Source organism: Hyla sarda, chromosome 8 (genome assembly GCF_029499605.1).
Source record: "Hyla sarda isolate aHylSar1 chromosome 8, aHylSar1.hap1, whole genome shotgun sequence".
Classification (NCBI taxonomy): Eukaryota; Metazoa; Chordata; class Amphibia; order Anura; family Hylidae; genus Hyla; species Hyla sarda.
In genome coordinates this window covers 63,649,678-63,663,194 of record NC_079196.1, presented here as the reverse complement: position 1 = coordinate 63,663,194, position 13,517 = coordinate 63,649,678, and the positions used below count along the sequence as shown (strand labels likewise).

General features: G+C 46.2%; 1 protein-coding gene and 1 long non-coding RNA gene across 3 annotated transcripts in view; one reads left to right on the top strand and one right to left on the bottom strand.

Moving 5' to 3' along the window:
- Nucleotides 1-13,517, bottom strand: part of LOC130284212 (uncharacterized) — a 101,886-nt gene that overhangs the window by 30,431 nt on the left and 57,938 nt on the right. For both annotated transcript variants that reach the window (XR_008846949.1, XR_008846951.1), the window contains exon 2: nt 10,328-10,375. This is a non-coding gene — a long non-coding RNA (uncharacterized LOC130284212). The remainder of the gene's footprint in view (nt 1-10,327; nt 10,376-13,517) is intronic.
- The window catches only part of CCDC141 (coiled-coil domain containing 141), a 290,158-nt gene continuing 278,321 nt past the window's right edge, over nt 1,681-13,517 (top strand). Inside the window, exon 1 of the mRNA XM_056534334.1 lies at nt 1,681-1,755. Coding sequence (XP_056390309.1) covers nt 1,714-1,755 — 42 coding nt within the window. The 5' untranslated portion in view covers nt 1,681-1,713. The remainder of the gene's footprint in view (nt 1,756-13,517) is intronic.

Below are 13,517 nucleotides of genomic sequence, written 5' to 3'. Positions count from 1 at the left end.
CTAAAATTGTCCTCTTCTGACCGCTGTAACTTTCTTATTTTTCTGTATACAGAGCTGTATGCAGGCTTTTGCGCCTTTGATCAGGACATGCAGGTTTAATAGCAGACATTGATGTGATCCCTGATGTCCGCCATTATTCATAAGGTCTTGGCTGCTGTTCTGATCACTGCGTCAGGAGACCTAGTACAAGGGCACAGGGATGTAAATCACCTGTCCTCTAGGGGTTAAAGGGCTTATCCAGGAATTAAAAAACAGAGCTAATTTCTCCTAAAATCAGCACCACACTTTAGGGCTGGGCGGTATGACCAAATGTGTGTATCGCGGTATTTTTGTAACTTTTGGCGGTTCCACGGTATATAACGGTATTTTCTCCCCCCAAATTATCAGCCCAGCGCTGCCCCCATTGGGGTAAATACTCACATGCCACCCGCAAGCGCTGCCCTCCTTGTCCTCCTGTTCGGTGCTGGCACTCTATACTATGCGGTATCCCTATGCCCCAGCTGCAAAAGGTAAACAAAATAAACTAACGCATGTTCTGACGTCGGCCTTACGCTGGGGACGGGAACGTCGGACAGCCGTCAGCCTATCACCAGCCGCAGCGATGTCCCGCCCCAGCCAGGGATAGGCTGAGCGTAAGGAGTCATGTGAGTCATGTAAGGAGCTCTGGCGGCTTCTTACCTGACAGTGGGCTCAGCCTATCACCGGCCGAGGCGGAACATCGCTGCGGCTGGTGATAGGCTGAGGGCTGTCCGACGTTCCCATTCCCAAGAAGCAGGTGTGGCCGGTACCGGACCAACGGGAGGTGAGTTAAAGTTAAATTTTTTGCAGCCCGGGCATAGAGATACTGCACAGTATAGAGCAGTGGTCTTCAACCTGCGGACCTCTAGATGTTGCAAAACTACAACTCCCAGCATGCCCGGACAGCCGTTGGCTGAGAGTTTTAGTTTTGCAACATCTGGAGGTCCGCAGGTTGTAGACCACTGGTATAGAGTGTCATCGCCGGTGACCGCAACGAACAGGACGACGAGGAGGGCAGTGCTTGCGGGTGACATGTGAGTATTTACCCTGATGGGACAGCGCTTGGCTGATAATTAATTGGGGGGCAGCGCTCGCGGGTGACATGTGAGTAGTTCCTCGATGTGGGGACAGCGCAGCTCTGGGCTGATTCATTCATTCCCAAGGGGGAGGGGCCAAACCAGTATGGGTTAAAATTCAAATCGTGCAGCACAAAAATTTCGGTATTCAGTATGAACCGGTATACCGCCCAGCCCTACCACAACTGTCCTCAGGTAGTGGGTGGTATTACAACTTGACTTCATTGGAACGGAGACAGGTGAGTGCTGTTTTTGGAAGAAATTGGCTCTGTTTATCTAATCAAAGAAAAACTTGTTATAGTTTGGCCAGGAGGAACACAATGGAAGGAGGGTAATCATAAATTGGTTAATTCTTAGAAAGTAATAAAGTAAGACTAGGCAGTCTAAGGTTGCATCATAATGGGCATTTCATTGCTCACAGATCATGTTACAATATCTGCAGGGTTCATTTTTTGTAAAAGTCATTATTATTATTCTTAACTATATTTGTCCACCTGTAAACATAATCCCTGAAAGCTGATTGGCTGCAGTGAAGAGGTCATGTCCATCCAGTCCTGATTGGTCAGTGCATTCTTTGTACCGGCTGTTGAGGTCACAGACCAACCGCCGGAGACGCCTGATGGATGGCACAGATCTCCTCTATTTACCAAGTCATCTATGGGTGAGTGCTGCTCCTTACGCATAACACGTGGATGATATACTCCCATTGTACAGTGTTAAACAGCGGTCTCCAAACTGTGTTTCTCCAGCTGTTGCAAAAGTACACCTCCCAGCATGGCCAGGCAGTCAACAGCACACTTGTACACCTTTTAATGATAAACCAGCTTATGGAAGAGGTTACATACCGTATTTATCGGCGTATAACACGCACTTTTTAGGCTAAAATTTTTAGCCTAAAGTCTGTGTGCGTGTTATACGCCGATACACCCCCAGGAAAGGCAGGGGGAGAGAGGCCGTTGCTGCCCGCTTCTCTCCCCCTGCCTTTCCTGGGGTCTAGAGCGCTGCTGTCGGCCCTTCTCACCCCCTGGTTATCGGCGCCGCTGCCCGTTCTGTCCCCCTGACTATCGGTGCCGGCGCCGATAGCCAGGGGGAGAGAAGCGGCGCCGACAGCCAGGGGGAGAGAAGGGGCAGCGGCACCCATTGCCGGCGCCGCTGCCCCGTTGCCTCCCCCCATCCCCGGTGGCATAATTACCTGAGTCGGGTCCGCGCTGCTGCAGGCCTCCGGCGTGCGTCCCGGCGTCGTTGCTATGTGCTGAACGTGCATAGCAACGACGCTGGGGATGCACGACGGAGGCCTGCAGCACCGCGGACCCGACTCAGGTAATTATGCCACCGGGGATGGGGGGAGGCAACGGGGCAGCGGCGCCGGCAATGGGTGCCGCTGCCCCTTCTCTCCCCCTGGCGCCGATAACCAGGGGGTGAAAAGGGCCGACAGCAGCGCTCTAGACCCCAGGAAAGGCAGGGGGAGAGAAGCGGGCAGCGACGGCCTCTCTCCCTCTGCCTTTCCTGGGGGTATATCGGGGTATACACGCGCACACACGCACCCTCATTTTACCATGGATATTTGGGTAAAAAACTTTTTTTACCCAAATATCCTTGGTGAAATGAGGGTGCGTGTTATAGGCCGGTGCGTGGTATACCCCGATAAATACGGTAGTTTTTTTCAGCAAGGTTGAAAAAAGACCAAAGTCCATCAAGTTCAACCTATAACCCTAATGAGTCCCTACTGAGTTGATCCAGAGGAAGGCAAAAAAGCCTCATACTAGAGGTAAAAATTCCTTCCCAACTCCAAATATGGCATCAGAATAAATCCCTGGATCAACGTTCTGTCCCTATAAATCTAAAATCCATAACCTGTAATGTTATTATTCTCCAAAAATGAATCCAGATCCCTTTTGAACTCTTTTAAAGAGTTCCCTATGACCGCCTCCTCAAGTAGAGAATTCCACAGTCTCACTGCTCTTACAGTAAAGAACCCCCATCTGTGCTGGTGTAGAAACCTTTCTTCTAAATGTAGAGGATGCCCCCTTGTTATAGATACAGTCCTGGGTATAAATAGATCATGGGAGAGATCTCTGTACGGTCCCCTGATATATTTATACATAGTTATTAGGTCTCCCCTAAGCATTCTATTTTCTAAACTAAATAACCCTAATTCTGATAATCTTTCTGGGTACTGTAGTCCTCCCATTCCCCGTATTACCCTGGTTGCCTGTCTTTGAACCCTCTCCAGCTCCACTATATCTTTCTTGTACACTGGTGCCCAGTACTGTACACAGTATTCCATGTGTGGTCTGACTAGTGATTTGTACAGTGGTAGAATTATTTCCTTGTCGTGGGAATCTATGCCCCTATTGATGCACCCCATGATTTTATTTGTCTTTGCAGCAGCTGCCAGACACTGGTCACTACAGCTAAATTTACTATTAACTAAGACTCCTAAATCCTTTTCCACCTCAGTCGTCCCAAGTGTTCTCCCATTTAATATATAATCCCAGCCCGGATTTTTCTTCCCCCATGTGCATTACCTTACATTTATCAGTGTTGAACCTCATCTGCCACTTCCCAGCCCAAACCTCCAACCTATCCAGATCCATTTGTAACAGTGCACTTTCCTCTACAGTGTTTACCGCTTTACAGAGTTTAGTATCATCTGCAAAGATTGCTACTTTACTATTCAACCCCTCTACAAGGTCATTAATAAATATATTAAATAGAACAGAACCCAAATCTGACCCCTGTGGTACCCCACTAGTAACAGTCACCCAATCCTATCACTGAGCCAGTTACTTACCCACTTACACACATTCTCCCCCAGCCCAATCCTTCTCATTTTATGCACCAACCTTTTATGTGGAACCGTATCAAATGCTTTTGAAAAATCCAGATATACGACATCCAGTGATTGCCCCTGGCCCAGTCTGGAGCTCACCTCCTCATAAAAGCTGATCAGGTTAGTCTGACAGGACCAATCATAAAGCCATGCTGATATGGGGTCATACATTTATTTTTATCAATATAGTCCAAAATAGCATCCCTTAGAAAACCCTCAAACAATTTACATACAACGGAGGTCAAACTAACAGGTCTATAATTCCCAGGGTCACCTTTTGATCCCTTTTTAAATATTGGTACCACATTTGCCATGCGCCAGTCCTGGGGAACAGTACCTGTTACTATAGAGTCCGTGAATATTGAAAATAGGGGTCTGTCTATCACATTATGGTAATGTTGTCTGTAAATACATTGAGAAATGACAAGTCTCAGCATATCCTGAGAGCTGTAGACCTTCAGGACATGCTGAGAGTTGTAGTGTTTACAACAAAAACTCCCAGCATGTACTGAAAGTCTACCGCTTTTAGGACACACTGGGGGTTTTAGTTTCCCAACAGATGGAGAATCATGTGTTATTAAATGCGTTGTACCAGGGCCAGATTAAAGGGGTTATCCAGGAATAGAAAAACACTGCTAATTTCTTTCAAAAACAGCTCCACGCGTGTCCCAAGGTTGGGTGTGGTTTTACTTACAACTTGGCTCCATTCACTTCAATGGAACTGAGCTGCAGAACCACACCCAACCTGGAGACAGACGGTGAACGGTTTCTGATAGGAAGTAGCTCTGCTTTTCTATTCCTGGATAACCCACTTAAGAGCATTGTGGGTCATGTGCTGAGAATTTTCAGCTGAGCTACGTTTCAGTAGCCTCACGCCACCATTTACAAGCATGCTTGAAAATGGCGGCGTGAGGCAGTGTGCTGAGGGATTCTATTTGTTTTAGCTAGGTAGACAGCTAATAAGGTATGTGGGTAGGTAGACAACCAGATAGGTAGCTATCTAGGTAGGTTGTTACCCAGCTAGGAAAATAGCTAGTTAGGTAGACAGCCAGGTAGGTAGCCACATAGTTAAGTACAATCCAAAAAAGGCTGCACTCCCAATAAAGTGATGTCCGGGTGCCTACTGCGTTCGGTCTGGGTCAGGACCCCCACGCCTCACATTTGCATTAAATAAAATCCACTTTTTTTTCATCCACTGGAGTGCCGCTGTCTTTTGGATTGCCACATAGTTAAGTAGATAGATAGATATATAGCCAGGTAGGAAGGTAGCTAGTTAGGTTGGTATGTGGACAGCCAGGTAGGTAGGCTGGTAGGTAGACAGCCCGGTGGGTAGGTAGGTGGGAGGGTAAGTAGACTGCCATGTAGGTGGGTGGGTTGATAGGTAGACAGCCAGGCGGGTAGGTAGGGAGACAACCAGAATGGGTGGGTAGTTAGGTAGGTAGACAGCCTGGTAAGTAGAGAGGTAGCTCGATAGGTAGACAGGCAGGTAGCTAGATAGACAGGTGGGGTGGGGGGGGGGGTTAGACATGTAGACGGGTGGGTTGGCAGTTGGCTGGTAGGTAGCTGGTTGGGTGGCTAGTTAGATTGGTGGGGGGTTAGTTAGACAGGCGGGCGGGATGTTAGGTGGTTCGGTAGTTAGGCAGGCAGGCAAGCGGGTAGTTCGACAGGCGGATGGTAGTTGGTTTAGACAGGCGGGTGGTTTGTTTAGACAAGTGGGTGGGTGGTTTAGACAGGGCAAGTAGGTAGGTAGACAGCCAGGTGATCTGAAGTTTTCTGCATCCTGGCTTCTGATTGGCTGGGCCGGCAGCTGACCCTCTCCCTGCTATTTTACTGCTGCCCTAGAGGTGAACTGACAACTTATGGGGACAGTAAAGGATCATGGGGCCCTCTGTGCTGCCCACCCATATTCCTATATGGTGGTGTGTTTTTGATCAATGATAATAAAAAACAATGTTAAAGGACACATTTTTACATACGCACTGCAAAGATACTATGTGTAATAGCGCCCTCATCTGGAAGGGTTATTCATTCTCTGATCAGAGTCGTTCTTTTTATTTTCCTTTTCCAAACACCATGACTAGTTGTTCCAGCCATGAATCCTTTCTGCAGAGTTGCCAGACAAACATTTTAGGCTCCTCACATTTCCAGCACCCTCAGCATCTCTAAACATACACCACAACTATAGTGCCCCACATGGTAATAATGCCCCCATAAGGTAGATCCCCCTCAGTGAGTAGGCAGATAGGCAAAGCCCCCATTATAGGCCACTTTGCAACAATTCCTTACATTAAGTGTAGGTCCCCCCCCCCCCCCGACAGGAGGGGTAGCAGGAGGGACAGTGAGGCATCTGACAGGAGGGACAGTGAGGTGTCTGAGAAGGGGGGAAGTAGGGACAGTAAGGCAGACAGATGGTGTAGCAGTAATACACGCTTTACCTCAATGCAGAGTACACTGTCTGCACCAGTTTCCTGTCTGTCTCCCCATTCTCTTCCTGACTCTTCTGCACTTAGAGGGCAGCTTTTGTCCCCTTTGCTCCATAATCTTACCCCATTAGGTAGGCAGCCACATAGACAAATGGAGCATGCAGGATTAGACATCCTGATCATCAGTGACTTGAAATGGAAGGGATTTGGACACTTTGGGGGATATTTATCAAAGCTGTCTATGTCCCGCATCAATATAGACCAAACTACAGAGTGTTTGGCCGGTCTATTGTGCGCCTCATTTATCAAATGGCGCACAGCTCTTGATAAATTCTGTGCACAGACTGCATGATCTATGCTTTAGTCTATATTTAAACCTGCTCCAACATGGTCTGACATTTCGGCGTACTTTCAGCCCATGCGACTTGTCGCTGAAAAGTCGCTTTTGATAAATTCAGCACCAATGCATTTTCCAATGGATTTCAATCTAAAATAGACTAGAATGCATCATGTTCTAAAAATCCTCTAGAGCAAAAGTCGCAGAAAAGTCGCACATATTTAGACTGCGACTTTCTGTGCGACAAATTTAGAAAAACCAGTCTAAATCCTTTGATAAATCTCCCCCTTTAAATCTGAAGAATATTTGGTTTAGTACTCTGGAAGTCACAGAAGACATGACATGGCCTTCATCATTAGGAAGAAGCTTAGAAGTCACAGGATAGGATAGAATGCAGTGAGTGACTGCTTTACTTCTAGACACATGCATGGTACCCTTGTCTATATCACTATTGCTCAAGGCCATGTTTAGGCCATAGGGCCAGTATATAAGGAGCGTGAGCCTGACTCCATCCCACTCTATACCCGGCGGCCCCCAGCTGAGTTTAGTATCCAGGGATACCACTAATAGCTGGAATGCTATCATCGCCACTTCCGGCTATTATCCCTTTTAGATGATCGCTAAAGGTGACAGCAGCATCTGAATGGGCTTTAAAACTGTAGTTAGTGGTGCAGTGGTTGCGATCAGAGCCTAGCATGGGACTGCTTTCTTAATCCCACTGTGTATAGGAGTAGTTGGTCCTGCACTCACAAGGGTCCTGTGTTTTGTGACGCCACTACACCTCATAGTATATAGACTGAAATACACTGCTCAAAAAAATAAAGGGAACACTTAAACAACACAATGGGGGAGATTTATCAAAACATGTGCAAAGGAAAAGTTGCCCTGTTGCCCATAGCAACCAATCAGATCGCTTCTTTCATTTTGCAGAGGTCTTGTTAAAAAAGAAAGCAATCTGATTGGTTGCTATGGGCAACTTTTCCTCTGGACAGATTTTGATAAATCTCCCCCAATGTAACTCCAAGTCAATGACACTTCTGTGAAATCCCACTGTCCACTCAGGAAGCAACACTGATTGACAATCAATTTCACATGCTGTTGTGCAAATGGAACAGACAACAAGTGGCAATTATAGGCAATTAGCAAGACACCCCCAATAAAGGAGTGGTTCTACAGGTGGTTACCACAGACCACTTCTCAGTTCCTATGCTTCCTGGCTGATGTTTTGGTCACTTTTGACTGTTGGCGGTGCTTTCACTCAAGTGGTAGCATGAGACAGAGTCTACAACCCACACAAGTGGCTCAGGTAGTGCAGCTCACCCAGGATGGCACATCAATGTGAGCTGTGGCAAGAAGGTTTGCTGTGTCTGTGAGCATAGTGTCCAGAGCATGGAGGTGCTACCAGGAGACATGGAGGTGGCCGTAGGAGGGCAACGACTCAGCAGCAGGACCGCTACCTCCGCCTTTGTGCAAGGAGGAGCACTGCCAGAGCCCTGCAAAATAACCTCCAGCAGGCCACAAATGTGCATGTGTCCACTCAAACGGTCAGAAACAGAGTCCATGGGGGTGGTATGAGGGCCTCACGTCCACAGGTGGGGGTTGTGCTTACAGCCCAACACCGTGCAGGATATTTGGCATTTGTCAGAGAACACCAAGATTGTCAAATTTGCCACTGGCACCCTGTGCTCTTCACAGATGAAAGCAGGTTCACACTGAGCACATGTGACAGAGTCTGGAGACGCCGTGGAGAATGTTCTTCTGCCTGCAACATCCTCCAGCATGACCGATTTGGTGGTGGGTCAGTAATGGTGTGGGGTGGCATTTCTATGGGGGTTGCACAGCCCTCCATGTGCTTGCCAGAGGTAGCCTGACTGCCATTTGGTACCGAGATGAGATCCTCAGACCCCTTGTGAGACCATATGCTGGTGCGGTTGGCCCTGGGTTCCTCCTAATGCAAGACAATGCTAGACCTCATGTGGCTGGAGTGTGTCAGCAGTTCCTGCAAGAGGAAGGCATTGATGCTATGGACTGGCCTGCCTGTTCCCCAGACCTGAATCCGATTGAGCACATCTGGGACATCATGTCTCGCTCCATCCACCAACGCCACGTTGCACCACAGACTGTCCTGGAGTTGGCGGATGCTTTAGTCCAGGTCTGGGAGGACATCCCTCCGGAGACCATCCACCACCTCATCAGGAGCATGCCCAGGCATTGTAGGGAGGTCATACGAGCACGTGGAGGCCACACACACTACTGAGCCTCATTTAGACTTGTATTAAGGACATTACATAAAGTTGGATCAGCCTGTAGTGTGGTTTTCCACTGTGATTTTGAGTGTGACTCCATATCCAGACCTCCATGGGTTAATACATTTGATTTCCATTGATCATTTTTGTGTGATTTTGTTGTCAGCACATTCAACTATGTAAAGACGAAAGTATTTCATACGATTAGTTCATTCATTCAGATCTGGGATGTGTTATCTTAGTGTTCCCTTTAATTTTTTTGAGCCTGGTACATTTGATATATTGGTGCAATTTGTCTCTGCATTTTTCATCTTGGATATGTCCATTTAAATCTTTGAGCCACAATTTTGGTTGTCGTGTTCCCCTCCCGTGTGCCCTAGCAATGTGAGTGTCTAATCCTGCCCTCTCCTGCAAACATTCTGTCACAGCTACTTTAAAGATGCCTACTGCCTGACTATAAAGTGATAGAGGTGCAACCAGCTTAACACTATCACGCAGCTTTTCCAGGCTCCTAATTGGCACATCTGCTTAGTACTGCAATCACCATGGCTAACCGTAATTTAGAGGGACTCTTATAAGTTGTGAAGTGTGCCTGTGCATTAAATGATACTGCTATAACCAAATATGCCATTCAGAAGCACAGAAAAGCTAGGTGAGAATGTCCAAGGCTCCTGAATGGCATATTTGCTTATAGCTTTATCACTGTATTCACAGCCACACTTTACCACTCTTATAATAGTCCCTGTAATGGTGCTGGGGCTAGTAATGGTGGCCATGGTGGTTGCTGTACTAAACAGATATGCCATTCAACGGCCTCAAAAAGCTGTGTGTGGCAGTCAAACCCTGTAATGACTCAACCCTCTAATCATTATAGGGCCTGAATGTCGGCTGTAAGCAGAAATGCCAGTCAGAAGCTTGAGAAAGCTCGGAGAGACATTCTCACCTAGCTCTTATATACTCCAGAATGACATATCTGCACCATCAGGTACTATAGAAAAGTCATGCAGAACAATACAAAAGCAGTGCAGTCAGGACTTGGAAACTACAGGCTGTACAGCACGACCCTATTGTCTAAAAGTAAGTTTTATTGTGCATCAGATGCCGGGTGGACCTGAACTAAGGGAAAGTGACTACAGGCTAATCCAGCTACTGTCTACAGCTGTCCCATTTTTTTCAGGGACACACAAAGAGCAGAGGGGTCTGCCTTTGGTGCGGGAGTGTGCAGGATTTGCGGGACCCACAGGCATAGTATGGGCAGTGTTTGACATACCTAATACCACCCATTCCCGCAAGTATTTCAACGGATCCCACAGGATCCCAGTCCCAATGCAGTCCTCTAGTCCGGATTACCCACAGCCTGGAGATCACAGTTGGAGGGGGGGGAGGGGAAGTACCTCATTGCTGCCATGGCTCTTCTATTGAAAAAGCCTTCCGTTATTGACCTACAGAATAAAGAGAACATGTCAGTTTTACCATACTGTGCGCTGCATAAAAATCAAACCCCCAAAAGTTACAAAATAGCATAGGGTTTTTTTTGTCAATTTTACATCACAAAGAATTAGTTTTTAGTTTTTTTGGTTGTCATAGGAGGATACAAAGTTTCCACTGGATGATAAAAAGGAGGCCTCAATGAATTCTATAAGGCCAGTGTATATTCTGTGTATACATTGTATCTACATTTTCTAGCAGTGTAAGTGGTGCCTTTACACCTGGACTTCACCAAATGTATAGTACAAGAATCAGAGCATCAAAAACAAAGCCTTCAGTTTATTCTGGCATCCCACCTTCTGACAGCCATCACTTTTTTAAATTTCTGCCTTGTTTTTTGCAAGATGGGTTGTATATTTAATTTGCACCATTTTGAGGTGTGTGTATAACTTTTTAAAAAAAACTGTCCGTTTAATACAGGGTTTCCCAACCAGTTTGCCTCCAGCTTTTGCAAATTAGCCCAGACCTCTGATGAAGCTCTGAGGGGCGAAACATGTCAGGGGGGCTATGTATCTAATCTTTTAATAAGCCTGTATCGTTGGTACATTTTTATCATCTGTTGTTTTAACTGCAGCCAAAAACAGTGATATATAATGTAAAAGCACATTTTCTATGTTTATGGGCCATGTGATAGCAAATACAGTGATATTACATAGCTATCTGTGACTGGGAACACTGGTGTTTTTAATCTTTGGTTATACCCGTACTGTTTCCAAAACACAAATAAAAGTAAAGTTTTGGTGTGGAGACTTAAAGAAAGTGCATTAATGATCCCTGGTTAGGGACCTAGGGGGAGATTTATCAAAACCTGTCCAGAGGAAAAGTTGCTGAGTTGCCCATAGCAACCAATCAGATCACCTCTTTCATTTTTCAAAAGGTCTTCTCAAAAAATGAAAGAAGTGATCTGATTGGTTGCTATGGGCAACTCAGCAACTTTTCCTCTGGACAGGTTTTGATAAATCCCCCCTCCTTGTGTTTACAGTTTTTCAAAAATAGTATTAATATAGTCCCTTTTTGTGGTGATTTAACCACTGGGCCTTTCTCATTACAGGTCATGTGATTATTTTCTTATGTGACTTAAAGATTTAATTTGGTGTTTTTTTTCCACCTTTTAAAGTTAAGAAAAATGCCACAATTTCTTTAAAAAAATTTTTTTTTAAACTCCCTACCCAGAGCGTGCTGCAACTTTGAAAAACTGTGATCTGGCATTTCAGACCACATAGATAGCTGGATGCAAGATAGACAATCTATCTATGCACTTATTTTTTTTATATCCGGTGTCTTATATTTCCATTAAGACCATCTTGTAATTTTAATGAGATAAGAAAAACCATTAAAATTAATATGTTCTGAATGTAACTTGTTTCCCAAGAACTGATCAGGTTTAATGCTGGATTATGGGATATTTTGCTGAGCAGAGTCCTATGAGGAAACGCTCCATTAGATAATGCTGACTGGTAACGTTCTTTCACATTCAGATGAGTTGGAAGCATTAAACGATAAAGTATTCCGCTTCTGTCATAAATATAGCATTATCTATCAATGCCAGGGAATGAGACGATTAATCCATTCTTGGGTATTGTAGGTAAAGATTTACAATTTGCCCCTTAAATATCCCTTGTGGTTTATTCTCTAGAGGAGGTAACTTAATAGCAAAGAAATTGCAATATAAGGGTATAGTACTTTTTTTTTTTTGTTCCTCCAAAATTTGCTTCAGAAAACTGTGATAAACCAAGTGTGAATACAATCTAAGGCTGTATTCATAAAGGTGTATTACACCTCTATCTACAATCCATGTGTGTAGAAAGGGAAAAGCTTTTTTGGGACCAAATATAAGGCTCTTGCATAAACCGTAAATGTATTTGCTTATGTTAGAGAGTGTAACTCTTAGGATTGTTGCGTTGCAATAAGGGAAATCCTATAGTTATACGCATAGTCAGTCTTATATTAGATGGCACTTATAGATGGCACTTGTGTAGGATTATGTTGGTGCAAAACTTCCCAAAAGATCACTTTAGAAACATTAGAATACTAGGCAGCTAAATATCTATGAAACCACACCGTTTGGTTAACATTTTCACAGTCATACACTATTGTGGCAGCATGGCGTTGCACAACTGTCTTATGCCAGCATTGATAGATACACACCTTCAAGACGATTACTGACTAGCTAAAAAAGCTGAAGGTAAATGGACTGGTCAAGCAGGTCTTCAGACCTAAACCCTATTGAGCACTTGTGGGGCATCCTCTAACAATAGATGGGGTGCGGTTCAGCTGCACAGGGGCCCAGCGTGTGAGGGGGCCTGCCGGGCCAGCCCTACCATGGGACAAGGGCCTGACTGGCCATCAGGCACACCGGGCCACCATCTGCCCTGGTGGCAGACTTCACTTTTTTTTCTCTTCAAATATGGCCCCGGCCGCTGGTCCCCCGCACGAGGACCCTTCTCAGATCGTGCTTAGGGGGCCTCGCTGCTGGCTGGTCCTCCAGCCCAAGCATTTACAATAGTGAGCCGGGGCAGGGACACTGCACCTTTAAGTGCAGAAGAAATCCGTGCGCAGGCACGCCTCTGACGTCATGGACGCGTCCCTTCCCCATCTTCTTCGCTCTCATCAGGAGGAAGAATGTGGAGCTCCACGTGTTGTTGCAGCCTGCCTCCTGCATAAGGTGAGAGGGAAGAGAGATGGTGTCTGGGGGAGGGAGGAGAGGCACAAAGGGTAAAAGAAGAAGAATGATGGGGGAAGGGGGCAGAAGGGGCACAAAAATTGAAAGAAGGATGACTGGGGGGAGGGGGCAGAAGGGGCGCAAAAGTCATCGACTGGGGGGAGGAAGGGGAAGGTTACAGATGAGTCTGAGGGAGGGGAATGAGGGGTCTGGGGAGGAAGAAAGTGTGAAGGAGGATAACTGGGGGGGAAGGGGGACAGAGGGGTCTGGGGGGCACACAAGTTGGAAAAAAGATGACTGAGGGGTCTGGGGGGACAGAGGTGTCGGGGGGGGGGTGAAGGAGGATGACTGAGGTGAGGTCCCCCACCCTGGAAAGAGGTTAAAAACTGCTTCAGGGAGTATCACACTTCCCTGGAGTACTAAAATGTTCCCCA